Raw genomic sequence first — 18689 nt, 5'->3', positions numbered from 1 at the left:
TGCAGCCTGCGGCCCCTCCCATCCTGTGTCTTTACCCACTTAGCTTTGACTCTGTATCCTGTACTAAAAGTGGCCCTTCCTGTTCTGGAAGCATATTGTTATCAGGCTCATCTTATTGCCATTATCTTTATGCAGGTATAAAAATTTAGAATGTGAGAGAGGCTGTGTTTGACTATAACCTATACTGACTCACTGTATTGTTGTTGTTATTTCTATTTTTTCCTCCAAACTGACAGATGTATGTAATTGTCTGTGTAGAGATGGCCCCCAGCTCAAGGAATATTTGATAAAGTTTTGGGGGTCGTCTCACATGGCATCTTTTTTATTTTTTAACATTTAAAAAACAAAACCTGAAGCAAAAAACCCCCATTTATTTTTATAGTTTCTTAAAGGACATGTTGCACCAAAATCATAACAATTTAGATTTAGTCTCTTAGTGACCATCCAATGATACACCAGGATTATGTTGTGCACTTCTGTGACCAGTCTCAAAGTATACAGCATTCACAACAAACAGCTACAGAGACTGTCAAACAAAGTACTTTTGAGGACTCGTTTTTTTCAAGTGTTTCCCACAGAGCTTACGTAGCTTTGAGGAAAACGTTCCAGCACACGCTTGAATGGAATGTAGCTGCTAACATTAAGAACAGAGACACAGATTAATTCCAGAGTTTACATACGTGTGATGTTGTGTTAATTTTTTTGCAGTCACAGTAAAAGGAGCAGCCCCTGTCCACTGTGAGAATACTTAGTCCACATGCATGGCCATAAGTCATAAATGCAGCCTGTTAAAAACAGTTTCTGCTAGAGGCCTCGCCTTTATGCATGCTTATAAGTGTTGTCATCGATATAACTGAAAAATCTTTGACATACATCTGTGTGATCAGGCAACCTGAAAAGCAGAGGAGAGGTCTGCTGAGGAGAAAAAAAAAAATACAAAAATGGAAAATAAACTGAACAGGACACTCACCCACTTGTAGAATGATCTACAAGACTAAATATGTAAAGTCCACTCCGCCAAAGAAGTCCTCATGCATGGATCCCATGTGCACCAGCTGGAGAACAATGTGCAGGTTCACTACAGGTCCTCATGCACAGATCGCACGTGGACTGCTTTTCCTAAAATGTATGTCACACACTGAGAAAAATGCCAAGTAAGACATTTTTCAGAAATGCACCTGCTGATTCTCAAAGCGAGAGGAATAATTAGCAATAAAATACATCAGTGACCACTAATTATTACCGCATGTGTGCAGATAGACTTACAATCATGATACTTTGATGTTGTGTTGCTAAATGGGATGTTAAATAACGTGCAACATGTCCTTTAAATGTCGTAGCCTACAGTTTCTTTTTGTATAATGTTACAGCTTTCTCACTGCAAAGGGAATTATTGTTGACCATTATTACTATGGTGAGGCATAAGCCCTGAGTGTTCCTTTTAGTTCAAATAGTTAACAGGATTTTCTAAATCTTGTTAATATTGGATTCTATAACAGGAAATGCCCAATGAAACGTGTAGCGAAAAACATTTAGTTATTTGACCAGTCACATCTTTAATGCAGAGTAGCACGGAGCTCATTGTTAAAATAAAAACATAAAATCGAGCCTTCAGTTTGCCGCAAAGCATTTGGGAGATTATAGCCTAGATATCGAATGTTTTCTTTTTAACAAAGGCTTTCTATTCAGGTACAAGAGGACAGGGACTAATACAGATTCATGATTAGTTTTAAAAGTAGGTTCTTTCGTTACTTGGTGTCATTGAAATGCGGTCAGTCTTATTCACATGAGGTATAACAGGAGAAATTTGCTGTCCCTCTGTACTCATTGACAATGTCTGGACTTTGCTTTTCAGTTTCACAGCAAACAAAAATGTGTTGAACGGTTTAGTAAAGTGTGTGTACGTGATTTCTCGTCTCAGGGATCCGTTCATGGTGCTGTCGGGAGGTCTGTCTTACGATACAGTGGGAAGGAGAGCCTGCCTCACAGTGATGCATGGAAAGAGCACTGCCGTCCTGGAGATGGACTACCCCATTGTAGATTTCCTAACACTGTGTGAAACACCGTATCCAAACGGTGAGCTGCAGCACTCTAGACTGAGCAGGTTTAATTAATTGCGTTCAGGATGACAAGTGAAATGCTATCATTATCCTTAATTTTGTACTGTTTTTGTGTGGCAGACTATCAGGAACCTTATGCGGTGGTGGTCCTGTTGGAGAAGGATTTAGTTGTAATAGACCTTGGACAGATTGGGTGAATATTTGGCTTTTTGGTATTTTTCACTTGCTGTTTATGCTGTGTATGTAATAATATTGCTCTTAATATAGTGTGGATCTATTTCTCAATAAGAGAAATGTCAGTTAGTTGACTTAACTAATCATACTCTCAAATAGAAATGAGATAGTCAGTCTGGGACTGTCAGAAAGTGTTCACACAATTTTTGGCTTGATGTTTAAAAAAAGTCACGTGAAATGTTCAAACATTGACCTTATTATGTAGTAATTGTTTTTGCTGTGTAAATCTGCCAGTTTTATATCTCATCTATTTTATAAGTTTTAATACATTCTGTGTTAAACTTTAATCTGGAGATATGATCCTAAACACTTTTTTGTGCAAACATTGCATGGTCTATTTCCTGCTTCATGTGATAAATGGCTGTTTATGCAATAACATCAATATCTGAAAACGTCTTTGATTTTTAAACTAATTGGACACAAAAAATATTTAGTGGTGTTTATTCTGACCTTTTGGCACATTGCATTTTCAGGTATCCAATATTTGAGAATCCCTACCCTCTCATTATCCACGAGTCACCAGTGACCTGCTGTGAGTATTTTGTTGACTGCCCTGCTGATCTTATTCCTGCACTTTACTCTGTTGGCAGCCGGCAAAAAAGACAAGGTTACAGTAAGAAGGTAGGCTAATGTTCTGTGTAATCTCTTAAATACATTTGTTTCAGTGCCATCAAGTCTCATGTTCAAGGTTTGATTGTCATGGTAACATCAGTTTGTTTTTTGGACATCATCCTTAAACATGTAGTCTATTGTAGTGGAAAATAATTCTTGTGTATTTCCCATGACTGTGCTAATTGTTTAAAATATTTTTCCATATTTTTCAAGGAATGGCCCATTAGTGGTGGAAACTGGGGTCAAGGCTCACAGAGTTACTCAGAGATCATAATCACTGGGTTGGTATTAAATGAATAATGGATTCATTTTGTTTTAATTCCTGCATAATTGTGATTCGTATGAATATGCAGAATGATAGCAGTGAACACGGTGACTCTTATTTTTAGTTATTTTCTCTGCATTTTCTTCTCCAAAACAGCCATGCTGATGGATCAGTCAAATTTTGGGATGCTTCTGCATGTGAGTTGTTGTTGTTGTTGTCGTCTGTGTAATTTTGCACATAAATGTTACTTAAATGAGGGCTAACACTTATATGTCCAAGCCCGAAAATAATACATGTCCGCAGCGGAAAATCAAAATGACTCTGTACATACTTGATGCTGTAAAGATAAAAATGTGAAAGAATAGCTCAGGGATAGTACACAAACCACTGGTTTCACCTAATTATTTCATTAATTAATTTTCACTTTATTAATTACATTTTTATGGTGGAGGTGAAAATATGATTGTCTATTAAAAAGAAGTTTATCCTTACAAAGTAGTAAATGCATGTAGTGCTTGATCGCACTTACCATACATAACTCTTGAATGGCTGAATAGCAGAATATTACATATTATGAAGTTGGTTGTAACCAAAGATATTAACGTGCTGATGGTCTACCATCCAAAAATTGTATAATATAGAGTAAGGTCCCCCCCATACATACTTTAAATCTGTAACACATATGCACACTTTAAGAAATAAAAAACAGTATTTCATTGCCAGGGGTCTTATTTTGTAGAGTTCCACATGTGATTGATGGTATTTTATTGATGTTCCATGTCCCACCTGTAACCACATTTGTGCTTCAGCCTTTGGATTATAAAGCCACTTGCATTCTCATAATTGACTGCATAAGGAGCTGTCCTCTTTGACTCTTGAGAGGCTACCAATAATAGATACATTTAATAATAGTACATTTTATTACATATTTATTTTTTTGGCTCATTTAGTTGATCTCATGTTTTACAACTGGCCAGGTTGAAATATTTCTTTGTTCAGAGCTTGTCTGGTTAACAGGGACTGAATAATCGTCATATCAACAGCCATTGTTCACTGTTGTTAACTAATACCCCTAATTTCTCCAAAAATATTATTGCTATCAGTTTTCCGTTTTTGTGGCGTTCATCCTTGACCCAAAATACATAAGCATACCAAACGGCAAATGTCAGCTCTCCCCAGTTTCTCTATGATCAAAGTCATACACATACACACATGTATGTACGCGTGCACATACACAGAGGCCACTTGGCTTGTAATATATAGAAATCTAACCAAATAATGAAATATGAAGTGCGCCAAATTAAATTTAAATTGGGTCAAGTTGTGGCTCTTGCAACAGATAATAACATTATCATTAACAGTCAGATTTATTCTGCTTTTCTTTAACAAATTTCCAGCCACTTCTAAACGTGCAACTAGACTATCTGTATCCAACAAATGTTTTATTCCAAAATACCTACGCCCTACAGCGCTGTGGATTTACAAGAAACCCCAATGTCTAATTGTATCTGATGGGAAGCCTTGTGGATTTAAAATTTTGTGGAAAAACACCACAAGGTTTCAATCATTCAAGTGTATTTTGTCAGGTAATGATAACATTCGCTATTTCAAATGTGTGTAACATTACAGTTGTATGCAAAGGTTTGGGCACCCTTGATAATTTCCATGATTTTCCTTTATAAATCATTGGTTGTCTGGATCAGAAATTTCAGTTAAATATATCATATAGCAGACGAACACACTGATATTTGAGAAGTGAAATGAAGTTTCTAGTATTTACAGAAAGTGTGCAGTAATTATTTAAACAAAATTGGGCAGGTGCATAAATTTGGGCACCCTTGTCATTTTATTGATTTGAATACATTTAGCACTAATTATTGGAACACAAAATTGGTTTGGTAAGCTCACTGACCCTTGACCTCCTTACACAGGTGGATCCAATCATGAGAAAGGGTATTTAAGGTGGCCATTTGCGAATGTTTCTCTTCTTTGCATCTCTTCTAATGAGTGGCAACATGGGAACCTCTAAACAACTCTCAAATGACCTGAAAACAAAGATTGTTCAGCATCATGGTTTAAGGGAAGGATACAAAAAGCTATCTCAGAGATTTCAGCTGTCAGTTTCCACTGTGAGGAACATAGTGAGGAAATGGAAGACCACAGGCACAGTACTAGTTGAGGCCCAAAGTGGCAGGCCAAGAAAAATCTCAGATAAGCTGAAGTGAAGGATGGTGAGAACAGTCTTAGTCAACCCACAGACATGCTCCAAAGACCTACAACATGATCTTGCTGCAGATAGTGTCTCTGTGCATCGTTCAACTACACAGCACACTTTGCACAAGGAGATGCTGTATGATGCTGTAAAGCAGAGGAAGTCTTTTCTGCATACATGCCACAAACAGAGTCGCTTGAGGTATGCTAAAGCACATTTGGACAAGCCAGCTTCATTTTGGAATACGGTGCTGTGGACTGATGAAACTAAAATTGGGTTATTTGGATGTAACAAGTGGCGGTATGCACTGCTGAACAAGAACACAGCATTCCAAGAAAAACACTTGCTACCTACAGTAAAATTTGGAAGTGGTTCCATCATTCCGTGGGGCTGTGTGGCCAGTGCAGGTACTAGGAATCTTGTTAAAGTTGAGGGTCACATGTCAATATCAGCAGATTCTTGAAAACAATGTTCATGAATCAGTGACAAAGTTGAAGTTGCGCTGGGGCTGGATCTTTCAACAAGACGACACTAAACACTTCTCAAAATCTACTAAGGCATTCATGCAGAGGAACAAGTACAACGTTCTGGAATGGCCATCTCAGTCCCCAGACCTGAATATTATTGAAAATCTGTGGTCTGATTTTAAGCAGGCTGTCCGTGCTCGGAAACCAACAAACCTGACTGAACTGGAGATGTGTAAAGAAAAATGGTCCGAAATACCTTCAACCAGAATCCAGAAACTATAGGAAGCATTTAGAGGCTGTTATTTCTGCAAAAGGAGGATCTACTAAATATTGATGTATTTTTTTTTTTTCTCCCCCTGTTGGGGTGCCCAAATGTATGCACCTGCCTCATTTTGTTTAAAGAATTATTGCATACTTTCTGTAAATCCTATAAACTTCATTTCACTTCTGAAATGTCACTGTTTGTCTGCTATATGATATATTTAACTGAAATTGCTGATCCAAACAACCAATGATTTATAATGCTGTGTTTACACGTAACGATGACAAGTCACGAATGCCACGAAGTACACATTCTTGGCCACTGATCACGAATGTAATTATTCAGGGCAGAGGCATCAGGTGTCCTCAGAAACTGCTGCAGCCTGTTACCACACGTTACGATTAATGTCACGTGTTGCTGGAGAATTAACAGGAACCATTACGCACGGTCAAGAATAGTGTTCCGCGCTATTGCGCGTAACAGCGCATCGTTAAGTTCTGTCATGTTGTGAACGAGGTAAATTGTCTCCACACACACACACCCATATTCATCCAACCAAATTCAGATCACTCCAGTTTTTCAGAAGAACTTTGTGACTGCATGCGTAGTTGGGCTCTGTGCCATGGAGTGGCGCAGAGAGGAGGAGGAGGACAGCGCCAGATTTGTGGCTTCATGTGGCTCTCGTCTCACGTATTTTCCCAAACATCAGGCACATGCAGCAGGACACCTGCAGGAGCGTGCTGAAGAGCACTGAAATGAGACTTTTAGCCGACTTGGTGTCAGCAATCAAACTGAATGCGGTGCAGCAGGGTTTAATTGTGCGCACGCTTCTTCCTCTGCCGGACTGGAGGAGGTGCAGAGATGTCTGGCTGCACGTGAGTCTCCTCTCGCTCCTCTGGTTCCTCTGGCTCAGATTCGTTCTCCCGCTCATCGGTTACAACAGCAGGTGGAACACCTGCAGGAGCGTCCTGAAGAGCTTCAGCAGGAACGGTGGAACGACATTTGGAGCCGAGTTTAATTGTGCGCATGTGACAGAAAACTGATTCATCGTGGCGCGCAGTGAAATGTGACACCGCGTTACAAGTCGTGTCAAAACTTGACAGTTTCCGTGTCACTTTGTAATAACGCATGACAGTTTGGGCTCCAAGAACCATCACAGGAACCACTACGAACGTTGTCACGTTCTATTAAGGATCACTACTCATCAAGACGGATCAACACGCTCTGTTGCGACCTCCACGACGTGAGACGAAATGAGGGTGGTGGGTCACATTCGTGGATGATTTTTTGACAGGCAAAAACATGCTCCACGAATATCAAGAATATCACGCACCAATACGCACTATTAAGAAACCTATTCAGATGCGTTAAGTCACATTAAGAATGTCAGGAATGTGTCACGAATGACAAAAAAATGACATTCGTAACGTGTCTTGGTTATGTGTAAACGCACCTTAAAATCATGAAAATTATCAGTAGTGCCCAAACCTTTGCATACAACTGTATATTAACTGAAATGGTAATCAGGAATAATCTTTTTTTTTTTTATCAAAAAGACTAAAATGTCTTGACTGAAAAGAGACAAATACATTGTTTGCTTTAGACTAAAACTAGACTAAAATTAAGACTTTTAGTCAGCTATAACATAACTAAATATGGTTAAAACTAAAAAGGATATTTGACAAAAGACTAAGGCTGCATTTAAAAAAAATGTGACAAAATTAACATGATATGGTACTGCTTTGGATTATTTATTATAATGCCTTTTGCAATGTAATTATTTGTCATCTGTAAATTTAATGACATTTCTGGAGTTCACCCCCACGTTTGCCATTGGAAACAATTGCGTCTCATTTTGTGTCATATTTTTGCTGTGGCTATGCATAGCAAGTCCCTCTCTCAATTAGAATTGGCAGAGCTGTATTTAATAGCCATTATCTTTTCTTTTTTGTTGTTGCACATTAGTTTTCAATCTAAAATCAGTTTAACCAGAGAATGTACTGTTCTTGAGTGAGAGTCAACAGTTTTGCTGACATTTAGGCTCAGGCACAGCTGGCTATCTCAGTGTGAGCTATGTTTGCAGATGGCTTTGAGGCTCCTGGCTATATTGTTTTAGCATGTGTACACAACAATGTCATCTGCATACAACTCTACATCTGCTGCACGAGAGGTTATTTGTCCATAATCAAATTCAAGGACAGATGCTTGCACACGTTATCTATTTCATCCTGGCTGAAAGGAGGTTATTGATTTTACAAACTACTTCATGTCCTGGGTATATTAGCTGCAGATTGTTTTTTATATTTTTGACATTTTTCACTCTTAAAGTCATGCTTCAAGTACTATATAAGCTGAAGACTGCCAAGGTGTTTGAAAGGGCTCGCGGCAAGGAGGATAAGCCTAGTACAGACATCGTGGAGGAGGATCCATTTGCCATCCAGACTTTATGCTGGTGTCCTGAGAGCCGGATGATCTGTCTGGCTGGGGTGTCCGCCCACATCATCATCTATAGATTCAGCAAACAAGAAGTTACCACTGAAGTTGTGCAGGTGGGTTAAAATGGCATTAGTTATACACACAATTATAGTTTTGTGGCACTTCAATTGTTGCCTGCTTTCATTCATATGCCCGCCCACCCCATTTCTTTGTTTTTTGTTTTATTTTATTTTATTTTATTTATTTATTTTTGGTGGTGGTGGTGGAAAAGATTCTTGGAACGCTCCAAAGTCATAAGTCGTAGATCTCCTTTGTAATGATCAAAAATATAAGAGTTTGTGACATGTCAAGATTTTGTTTGTTTGTTTTTTGTAGCTTTTAGAGGTGCGAATGCAGTGTGACCTCAGTGACATGGACTCCCCAGATCCAGGAGGGGAGCATACACCCACCCAGTCATTCTCTGGAGCTTTCTCCAGCCCACAGGAGAGTGAGCCTCCTACTCTGCACTCCACAGGCGACAACTCCAACGATGGTCCTCGGGACAATATACCATGCTTGCAGTATGTAAAACTATTTTGACTTGTCTTTCATCAGAAAAGATAAGAACAGTCCAAATTGGTCAAACTTTATTACTTGTGCACAGGAATAAGATTACATAGTGCTGCTATTGGTTGGGAAAGCTATAAATTGGTATGATTTTATTATGAATCACCAAAAACAGAATATATTGTCTTAAATAACTGACTCAATTATCTGTGCACAACAGTTGAAACATTCATTTCTATTACAGGTGAAATTGTAGAATTTACCAATACACTCATAGCTTCTGTTTCTACAATAAAATACCAGATTTATAGGTTAGCCTACTAACTATATTTAATTTTACTACTAGTCTACATACTAAATTACCTATACTACAGTCTTCTCCTGTGATGTCTTATCCTTCTTATGTCTTATTATTTATTATATTATATATACCTTTTTCTTGAACCGCTTGGATGGATAGGGAGAGTTCCCATGGGATAAAAAAGCTTTTCAACCTGCCATTCCTGGTTCTCAAGACCAGGCACCTAAGTGGCTCTATTCTTTTCTACTCTCCTATTTTACTCTTCCTTTTTAGATATTTAGATATACCTTTATACACTAGCATAGTTCCACCTTAGAATTGGAATATAATATATAAGATATACCTTACTGAATTTTCATATGCCTGAGGGAAATAAACCTCTTTGTAAAACTATTGGAAAGTAATATGTTTATACAGTAGTTTGCAAAATTATTCAGCCCCTTGGTATTTTATGCATTTTAATTTGTTTATGGCATTTCAAATACAAAAAGTAAATCAGGATTCTCAGTATAAAAATTTCTAAAATTACCTTCCTTAGACTCAAACTGAAAGTAAATCCCTACAACTTGATATAAATGCATTAAAAATCTAAAAAAAACAAGAAGATGGATTGCATAAGTAATCAGGCCCTTTAATATAATACCTGTAAATAATAGTTTAATTGCCAGTTTTCTTCAGGGGATGGATACATAAACATTTCCAAGTCACTAAATAGGTCTTGAACTTTATTTACATCAGTTATGGAGAAATGCAAACAGTATGGCACTGTATGGTAAATCTGTGTGAAGTAAACAGTTCTCAAAAACTGAGTGACTGTGCAAGAAGGAGAAGAGTGAGGAAAGACACACAGAGAACCCAGAAGTTGTTACAGGCTTCTCTGGCTGTGATTGGAGAAATTGTGCACAATGCATGTTTTGCATTTTGTATCCCCAATTATACAGCTTCATGATGAAGTGGTATAGCGGAGGGTTTTATTAAAAAGAAGACCTGAAAGTTCAGCTACAATTTGCCAGAAGGTACATCTGAGATGCACGTCTAGATTTAATGGTTTGGTGAAAGAAAACCCTCACACAGATTTACCATAGAGTACCATACTGTTTGTAATGCCATAAATAAATTAAAATGCATGGAAAACCAAGGGGCTGGATACTTTTGCAAACCACTGTAGAATTTAAACAGAGTAGCTATAAAAAATAAGTAACTGTAGCATCTCCGAAAGGTGATAATTAATTTTGGGGAACTCTGTTAGGTTTAGCCAGCTGTCGCATCCTGCTGTGTTTTTGATGCAGGGTGCGGAGCTCTCCGCTGAAGCAGTCTCCAGGCTACCAGGTGGAGCTAGTAATACAGCTGGTGTGGGTAAGCGGAGAGCCACCTCAGCCGATCACGAGCCTGGGCATCAACTCCTCCTATGGCCTGTAAGCCTGTCTTACATGATCATCCTATTTTGACATGCATTTTTGAAAGAATAGAGTAAAATGGCCACACTTATCCTGGTAGCTGTTGTTTTTGTTTAGTTCCTGTATAATGTGTATATGTTTTGTTTTTTTAAATCAAGAAATTGCATTCTGCTGCAGAAGGCAGCAGTCAGATGTATTTACATGTAAACTGTTAAGCGCATGAATCACGGTGAGGATTAAAGAAGAATAGTATAGTTATATAACATCTGAATAGTTGTTCCACTGTGTCACCCTTCTTTTTTGTATTATAGTGTGGTATTTGGAAACAGTAATGGTCTAGCTGTGGTGGACTACCTTCAGAAGACTCTGCTCCTCAACATGGGTACATTGGAGCTGTACAGCCCCTCTGAACCCTACCAAAGGCAGCCTTGCTCCCCACGTAAAGCACGGCAACCTTCAGGAGGTGAGCTGCACTCCACAGGCACCCCCTGCCCCCCCAAAAAAGAGGAAGAAAAAGACAACACTTAGGATGTAGCCTTATTTCCTAGAGTTGTTGTTTGAAGTGTGTGGTAATAAAGTCCCTTCGAAGAAAAGATCTTGGTCTGGTTGTTTGAGGCTGCAGAGCCAATGCTGACACTTGGCAGCCACCATTCCCTGCTCACCACAAGTGCTGCCCCCTGTAGTGGCTCCTCTCCCTCAACTGGGGGCATCACTAACAGATTCTTCATCTATTCACTTGGACAGAACAGTTACAATGACAGTAGAGCTTGTTAGCAATCAGACTTTATCATTACAGTCGTTTTCTTATTTTGGTCCTTTCAATGACAGCATATGTAACCCATGTTTCCTTGTTTTCTCTTTGATGGTTCTGTCGTGTCTTTGCTCTGTGTGTTCTTTGTGAGTTTTCACCCCATTATTCACAGTTTATATATAATCATGTCAGTGGCCTGGCACTATATTCAATGGTATTTTATTTGGCATCTCTGCCACACAAAGTAAGTTTGAAGGTAAATTACAGGAATAATACTTGAGAAATCTCTGATTAGCAATTTTCTTTGGAAAGCTATGAATGTAGTAGCAAGCCTCTGACACAAATGCTTCTCTACTCATTTGTATTTTAAGATTTTCACTTTCCACTGTTTTTGCTGTTGGTCTCTCTATGATTTGCTAAAGACATTCCACCTGGGTCGTCTTGCATGTCCTGCCTTTCAAACTTGTATACTAAGACTGTGAAAAAACTCTGCTCATCCCATTTCAGTAAGTCATTGTGTAGCAGAATTGTTATTTTCACATAGTCATAGTGATGGCTCAATAACTACTTTTACTCAACACTATAAGTGAATTGGCATTTAAGCTTCTAAACAGACACTACAAGGTGTACATGTCCACTGGTTGTTATTGCCTCTGTGAACAGCCAGTAGTGCAGTTGGAAGTTTAACATTTGTCATTTTTTGCTTCTATGTTGATGTCAAAAAATGAGATAGAACAAAAGCTTGTCTCCTCAGATGCAAAAACTAATAAATAAAAAGTGCAGATTAAGATGCAAGGAAAACTTTTGAGGCAGATGCAGTTCAGATCTGCTCAAATCCTCCTTGAACTAGTGATCACTTGTCTGCAATTTTTTTTAAATCTTTTGCTAGTTTTTGTGTTTGTGTGTGAGGAATTTTTTTTTTCTCTCCCTTTTTTTGGGTCATAAAATAAGCATCTTTAGATTGACTGTGAAACATGGAGTCTAGGGAAATATAATTACTTTTCATTCATTTTCTAAATTATTATGGACATTCATTTAAACGTACCTGATTAATCTCAAACAATGCTCATTTGTAGAGGACAATTTAGTCCTCACAGGTGCCATAATAAAATGGTCTATGAAACAAACAGTCCTGACACTTTGAGTCAGTGTCAGAGTTTGCACGTTTATTGTTTTCAGTGTACCGTATTTTCCGTACTACATGCCACACTGGAGTATTAACCACATCTGTCCAAAAAAATGCATCATAAAGAGGAAAAATATATAAGTTGCATTGGACTAAGTTTCATTTACTTCTGAAACATGGTACTACCATTTTGAAGCATTTCATCAATGCATTTATTTATAATGCAAACACTGTGTAAGAAAACAGATACTGTTTTCCGAGGCAAAAAGAACCGAGTAAACTGCTACTTGTCGCCACCGAACAGATGAAAAATGTCATTAGAATGATGCACATACTGCTTCAATTTAAGAGTGTGCAAGTTTGCTTCACTAAATGTAAATGAACTTTATGAAGGACATATTATTTAGCATTAGTTAGCCTTATTTTAGCCTCGCTGTCCTCCTTCGGGTTGCGGCTGTTTCACAAAGTGCAGTCAGATAATGATTATGGTCTTCAGTTGGCATCCAGCTTAATGGTCATTACAGCCACCTTCTGCTCTTGGAGTGTGGATCAGACCATACTGCATTCAGATCAGTATACAGGAGGGCTTTCAGGTGTCATGTGTATAAGGTGCCATCTTGTGGCCATACATAATGATGCAATATATTTTTGACAAAGTTGCATTGAAACATAAGCTCTTCAGCTTACATTTCAAAACAAAAAGAAAATGACTTATAGTCAAGAAAAATTGTATGTACTTTAGGACTCTGCCTAGCGTCAGTATGAGTAGCTAAGAGTAATCTAAGATGAGAAGAGTTCTGCCATGTTTGCTAAGAACTTTTTTGGTCCACAGCACTCTGTGATTCTAATGATACGTCCAGTGTACCGGAGGACCGCTGCAAGTCACCTACATCAGGTAAGACTCTCTGAAGCACTTCACACTTAAGTGTATTTCTTTTAGTGTGTAATACCTTCTCCAAATTTTACTCGCAATGTAGGATCTCCCTCACCTTGTAATTCTGATGATGAAGGGAAACAGAAGTTCATAGAGAAGGGTACTGTATTTATTCAGGACTGCATGTCTCCTTATAGTTGAGCATTTAATATGGATGGCATCATCTGACTGTCTTTTGAACCTTATTTCCAGTGAAGTACAAAAGCAGGCGATTTTCCAAGACTGTTGCCAATGACTTTGGTACTGTATGATCCAAAAGTTTTCCTCCTGGTGACTCACACTTTCTTCCTGAATGACTGTGTTCTAACTATGCTGTACCTTAATATCAGTGTGTGCACCTTGTGCCAATTAAAATATGAATTCCAGAAATGTGGTTTGATTAATCACCTGGTTTAGGGGGTCTTGTAATTGATTTTGTTTTTCTTTTAACTCCCCAGTTAATCAAAATACTTTGTGGAATGCATGAAAGGACACATTTTAACTTCCTGCCCTCAGATTTTCTATGCATGTTTTTGGAAAGAATATGACAAAACGGTGATATCACATTCCCCATGTGGCAAGAAATGTTGCCATATAACCCCCCCTCCCCAAAAAAGAAACACAAAAAATGTTGCGTCTTATCTATACTTAAAAAAAATCTTTGAGAAACAACCTGTTTATGTGTATGTTACTTTAAGTCATCATGTCTCCATCTCCCCTGCGAACAGTGTGAGCATGTCAAACCGAAAATACACTGGTTCAAGTAGAAGACATGTCTGGAACAACATGCTTGCAGGAAATGTCTGCATGACATAGAATTGTGGAACTTTGGTTTTTAACATGAAACACCAGTCATATTGACTATAAAGGGTAGATATAAACATAATTTTGCACAATATGACCTCTTTAAACTTTGCAAAATTATCTTTTACAATTGTGCTGTGAAATATCTGCCTAATGGAGCATATGGGTTTTTTTAAGTTCCTGAAAGCATAGAAAATCTGTTTCACATGTCACTCTTCACTGTACTAATTTCTAACCACATTACTTAAATGTTTAAATGAATAATTTCTCTTCAGCTGTAGGCACTTGCTGTGCATCTGTGCTGTGCTTTTGATTCCAGGCTGTTAGTTTAGTGTTTGACTACCCACTGATTTTTTTTTTGTTTTCCTCCTCCCACTCTCTTTGCATAACTGTGTTCACTGAAATGTAATTACCATATTTTCTGATTGCTACTTGGTTCTTGCTGCAGGCTCTTTAGTTGTCTGTGATGCTTCTCGGCCTCATTTGTATTCTCAGGGTTTCTCTCAGGGTGGTTGCAGACTGCAGCAGGCAACTTTTGAGGGATTGTACAGTACATTGGCAGTGCTCCTGGTAACAACTAACGAAGTGCGAGTGTCATCCGAAGTTCATTAAAATATGAGAACCATGAGCTTCCCAATAAAAGTTGATCTATATACTGTTTGAATTTTTGTATTTCCTCAACAGTTGTCCTACAGTACCTATGACCACTGCTCAAAATTAACATTTTGTTTCCAGTTATTGGCCATCAATTTGTATGTGGGGAGGAATTACTGATGTGACTGATGCATCATTTGAACATCCTTTATTTCTTCCAAAAACATTGAGACATTCAAAGGTTTTTTTTTTTCTTTCATCATAAAATAGGGTTATTTGTTTCTGTTACAGCAAAGATGTCACGGAAAATTAGCTCACCTATTGAGCAAAGACCAGATCTGGGTAAGCCAAAACACTGACATTCTGAGTGCCATTAGTGTTCCTTACAGGTGTACGTTTTTCATTTGAACCTTCTGCCTTGCACTAAGACCTCATTGAGGAAAAAAAGGTGTTATAACATTGTTTATATTATGTGAAAGTGAGCCTGTTTCTGTGTGATGTCATTTGATACATTGTCTTTGTTTGCACTGTGAGCAGTGGAGGGTTTGCAGCGACAACACTCTCTCCCGTGTAAGAATCGATTTAGTTCTTTGACAGAAGGGAAAGTGGCAGCCAGAATGGCTCTAAAGGAAGCCATCTGTAGAACTATGTCAAACCCCAGCTTCTGTGAGTGGACCAGCCTTAGTCTGGCTTGGGCTGAAGTGGGATAACTGGTACTAACCCCCACCAATGCTGGGGCTTTTTTTTCCCCTGACCTGGTTGACGTGACACTAATCCACTCTCTGACTTGCTTTCTTCTGTTTGAGGATATTCTTCTACCTTGACAAAAAAAATCCTGCTTTTCTTGTTTACAGTCTTTTGTTGGGATGAACACACAATGGGGCTGTGGGATTCTGCTGTGTCATGGTGGGTTTTCAAGGTTGAAATAACTCAATCATTAGCTTTTTAAGGCTCTCTCATACCTTGACGATTTAGCCAGCGTATACCAACCGTATTAAAAAAACACTGGCATACGTCTAATAAGTTAAGGGTAAGTTTTTTATAAGTAAAGAGCACGTTGAAGCTCGCCGATATACATCGTAATACGCTGAGCTCCTTGAAAAATTTTGAGTGCCAGTGTGCGACTCATACGTCCCGCACATGTGGGACATAAGTTGTTGGTAAGTTATGCGATTGGTTGGAACACGTTTCTTAATTTACTCATAAGTCGAAATACATCCATCAGTGCTGGCCACTGATTGGCTGAAACCTGCAGTTCATGCGGACAGACTTTCATTCACACACGGAAAAAATATAAAGTCTGACCTGTTTGTTTCATTCCAATTCACCATCACAGACTGCCGGACACATATCCACATCAAGCTCCTGATTTTTGAAAATGGCTGGAAACGTAGCATTTTAAAGCAAGTCCCTCGGGGGGGTTTCTGCTGCAGGTGCATTTCTCAGAGGATGCCAGTGTCATGCTCTGAACACAAAGAAGCACTATGATGATTTAAACTTTTAAAGCGCCGGCCGACTGCGATCAGGTGGGATCGTCAGACAACCTGATCAGAGCTAAGTTTTAAAGTGCCGTCACTGACTGTGTAAGGTGTCGGTGATCACACCAACAGATCACCAGATCACTTCATTCAGGTCTGATTACACCTGATCTCGGTCGACTGGTGCTTTAAAAGTATAAATCATCACAGCGTTTCATTAGTCAGGTCTGTGATGACCTGATCAGATGACAGCGATGGCACTTTAAAAGTTTAGAGTCACAGCACTCCATTCATTCACAGCAGCGTTTACCACATCCAGTCCACTCATCAGCATTCTGTACACAATGAAAATCATCCACCAAGATAATTAATAAATAAATACATAAATAAAATAATGTTAAATTACTCTTTCTGACTGGCACTACACCGTGCAGTACCGACCCGAACCACTCTGTGGAAATGTGGCTGTCGGCATACGCTGGTTAATCGTCAAGGTGTGACAGCTGCATTCATCTATTAGACGTACGCCACCATATCCCAGCGTGTTTAATACGGTCGGCATACACAGGCTAAATCGTCAAGGTGTGACAGGGCCTTTAAACAAGTGAAAGTGCTCTGTCAGTATGTTATTGAGTCTTGAATATTTCTTGGTATTTAGCAATTCTTTGGGTACTTGTCACTGTGGTACTGAATGTTTATCACATTGATGTTAAATCAATTTTCAGAAATGCACAGTGCAAGAGCATGTCTGTGTCACAGAGCTTTTCAGGGTACTTTAGAAGATGGTGTATGGGTGATCCCCTCTTTCAATAGGAATTCCATGAGTCAAGCATATGCACGGAGAAAACTTTAACAAAGCTCTAACATCTTACTGGATTTGACCAGATCTTCGGTTGATTTTGTGCCATTAACATCTCTAATTCTGAGTTGATTGAAAATGTTTTCTGTACTTTTCTTGTTTTGTGAACTACTTAATTTTTGGCTTTTCTCCTGTGTGGTCTCCTAACTACTGTCCAGATGCCAAGGATAACGCATTCAGCCGCTCACGTAGTTCAAGTGTAACCAGCATAGACAGAGAATCACGAGAGGCCATCTCCTCCTTCCATTTCTGTGAGAGTGTTCCCAGGAAGACTGACATACTGCAAAGCCCATGCCTGCTGATAGGAACCACCCAGGGCTCTGTGTTGTTTGTTGCTCTCAGCCTGCCTCCTAACATGGACCAGAGGCTGCAGGAACCAGTTGGCATCTCCCCCAGTGGTGAGCAACTGTTCTGACTCTGATGCCTTTTACTTCACTGCAACAAATTAGGTGTAGTGAATGTTATCAGCAAAGTTCAGACCTGTTGAACACAAGTTCTCTATACACCCTCCCAGGTACTCTGGTCAGACTCAAGGGAGGCATATTGACTATGGCTTTGTTGGATGCTGCTGGGATGCTGCTGCCCCCTTGCTACGAGTCATGGTATGATCCAAACGCATCTGATGAAGAGAAGGACAAAAGCCGGAGACGCAGGCCAGCCTCCCCTCCTTCATCACAAGAGGGCCAGGACTACCAGTACGCTGTTGTGTGTTCTGAGAAACAGGCCAAGGTGGTGGCCATACCCTCCCAAACATGCATCTACAAACACAACATTACAGAGGCGTCCTTTGTTTTGAGGGCTGATGTTGTACAGATGGCTGGAGCTAACTGCATTGCCTGTTTTTGTGCAAATGGGCACATCATGGCTTTGAGGTACCTGCATCACTATTGTTGTAGCTCATTATAAACAATAAAGAGAATTTGCTGCCATCTTCTGACATTCTTCATAATTTTAGCCTTTATGCATAATGAGGCTAGTTAAATATTTGCTCCATGTTGTAATTAATCATATAATTTTGTTTATGTGCAAAGGTCCTTCGGAAAGGTTATGGCCAAAACAATCAGGAGAAGTATATATTATGAAGCGCAATATAACCATACATAAGAACTGGAATGTTTTTCTTCATCTGCTGAAAGTTGGTCGATGAGAGCAAAGCCCACACTTGAACATATCCTTCATCTGTCAGAATTGGGACAGCTGAAAGAAGCAATCAAATAGAACAGGAAAGGAAAGCTGAGACCAGGCATGCTGTTTCTCAAAGATAATAGTGATGTTCACACAGCACAGGTGGCTTTGAGTTGTTCCCTTACAGCTTTCACTCACTCGACTTAGCTCTGGCCAACTTCTACCTTTTTTTTCAAGCTGATATCTC

At 39.0% G+C, this 18689-nt stretch overlaps 1 protein-coding gene and 1 long non-coding RNA gene across 8 annotated transcripts in view; one reads left to right on the top strand and one right to left on the bottom strand.

Annotated features, from left to right (window-relative positions):
- The window catches only part of stxbp5b (syntaxin binding protein 5b (tomosyn)), a 62428-nt gene that overhangs the window by 35388 nt on the left and 8351 nt on the right, over window positions 1-18689 (top strand). Inside the window, exons 10-25 of one of the 7 annotated variants that reach the window (XM_034159812.1) lie at window positions 1922-2076; window positions 2181-2253; window positions 2768-2915; window positions 3120-3187; window positions 3328-3368; window positions 8441-8661; window positions 8924-9108; window positions 10685-10810; window positions 11104-11255; window positions 13502-13564; window positions 13647-13703; window positions 13796-13843; window positions 15272-15322; window positions 15518-15646; window positions 17476-17715; window positions 17832-18189. In XM_034159812.1, the coding sequence (XP_034015703.1) occupies window positions 1922-2076; window positions 2181-2253; window positions 2768-2915; window positions 3120-3187; window positions 3328-3368; window positions 8441-8661; window positions 8924-9108; window positions 10685-10810; window positions 11104-11255; window positions 13502-13564; window positions 13647-13703; window positions 13796-13843; window positions 15272-15322; window positions 15518-15646; window positions 17476-17715; window positions 17832-18189 (2115 nt within the window). The remainder of the gene's footprint in view (window positions 1-1921; window positions 2077-2180; window positions 2254-2767; window positions 2916-3119; window positions 3188-3327; window positions 3369-8440; window positions 8662-8923; window positions 9109-10684; window positions 10811-11103; window positions 11256-13501; window positions 13565-13646; window positions 13704-13795; window positions 13844-15271; window positions 15323-15517; window positions 15647-17475; window positions 17716-17831; window positions 18190-18689) is intronic. The other 6 variants (XM_034159813.1, XM_034159815.1, XM_034159814.1 and 3 more) reach the window with 6 other exon arrangements.
- LOC117501013 lies at window positions 1164-17477 on the bottom strand. Its single transcript, XR_004557914.1, has 3 exons — window positions 17192-17477; window positions 11968-11974; window positions 1164-1178 (listed from the first exon to the last, which is right to left on the bottom strand). It is a non-coding gene; the product is annotated as an uncharacterized LOC117501013 (long non-coding RNA).

The sequence above is a fragment of the Thalassophryne amazonica genome, chromosome 19 (assembly GCF_902500255.1).
Source record: "Thalassophryne amazonica chromosome 19, fThaAma1.1, whole genome shotgun sequence".
In the NCBI taxonomy this organism is placed as follows: Eukaryota; Metazoa; Chordata; class Actinopteri; order Batrachoidiformes; family Batrachoididae; genus Thalassophryne; species Thalassophryne amazonica.
The sequence above is the reverse complement of the archived record's forward strand: the minus strand, read 5'-3'. Positions and strand labels throughout refer to the sequence as shown.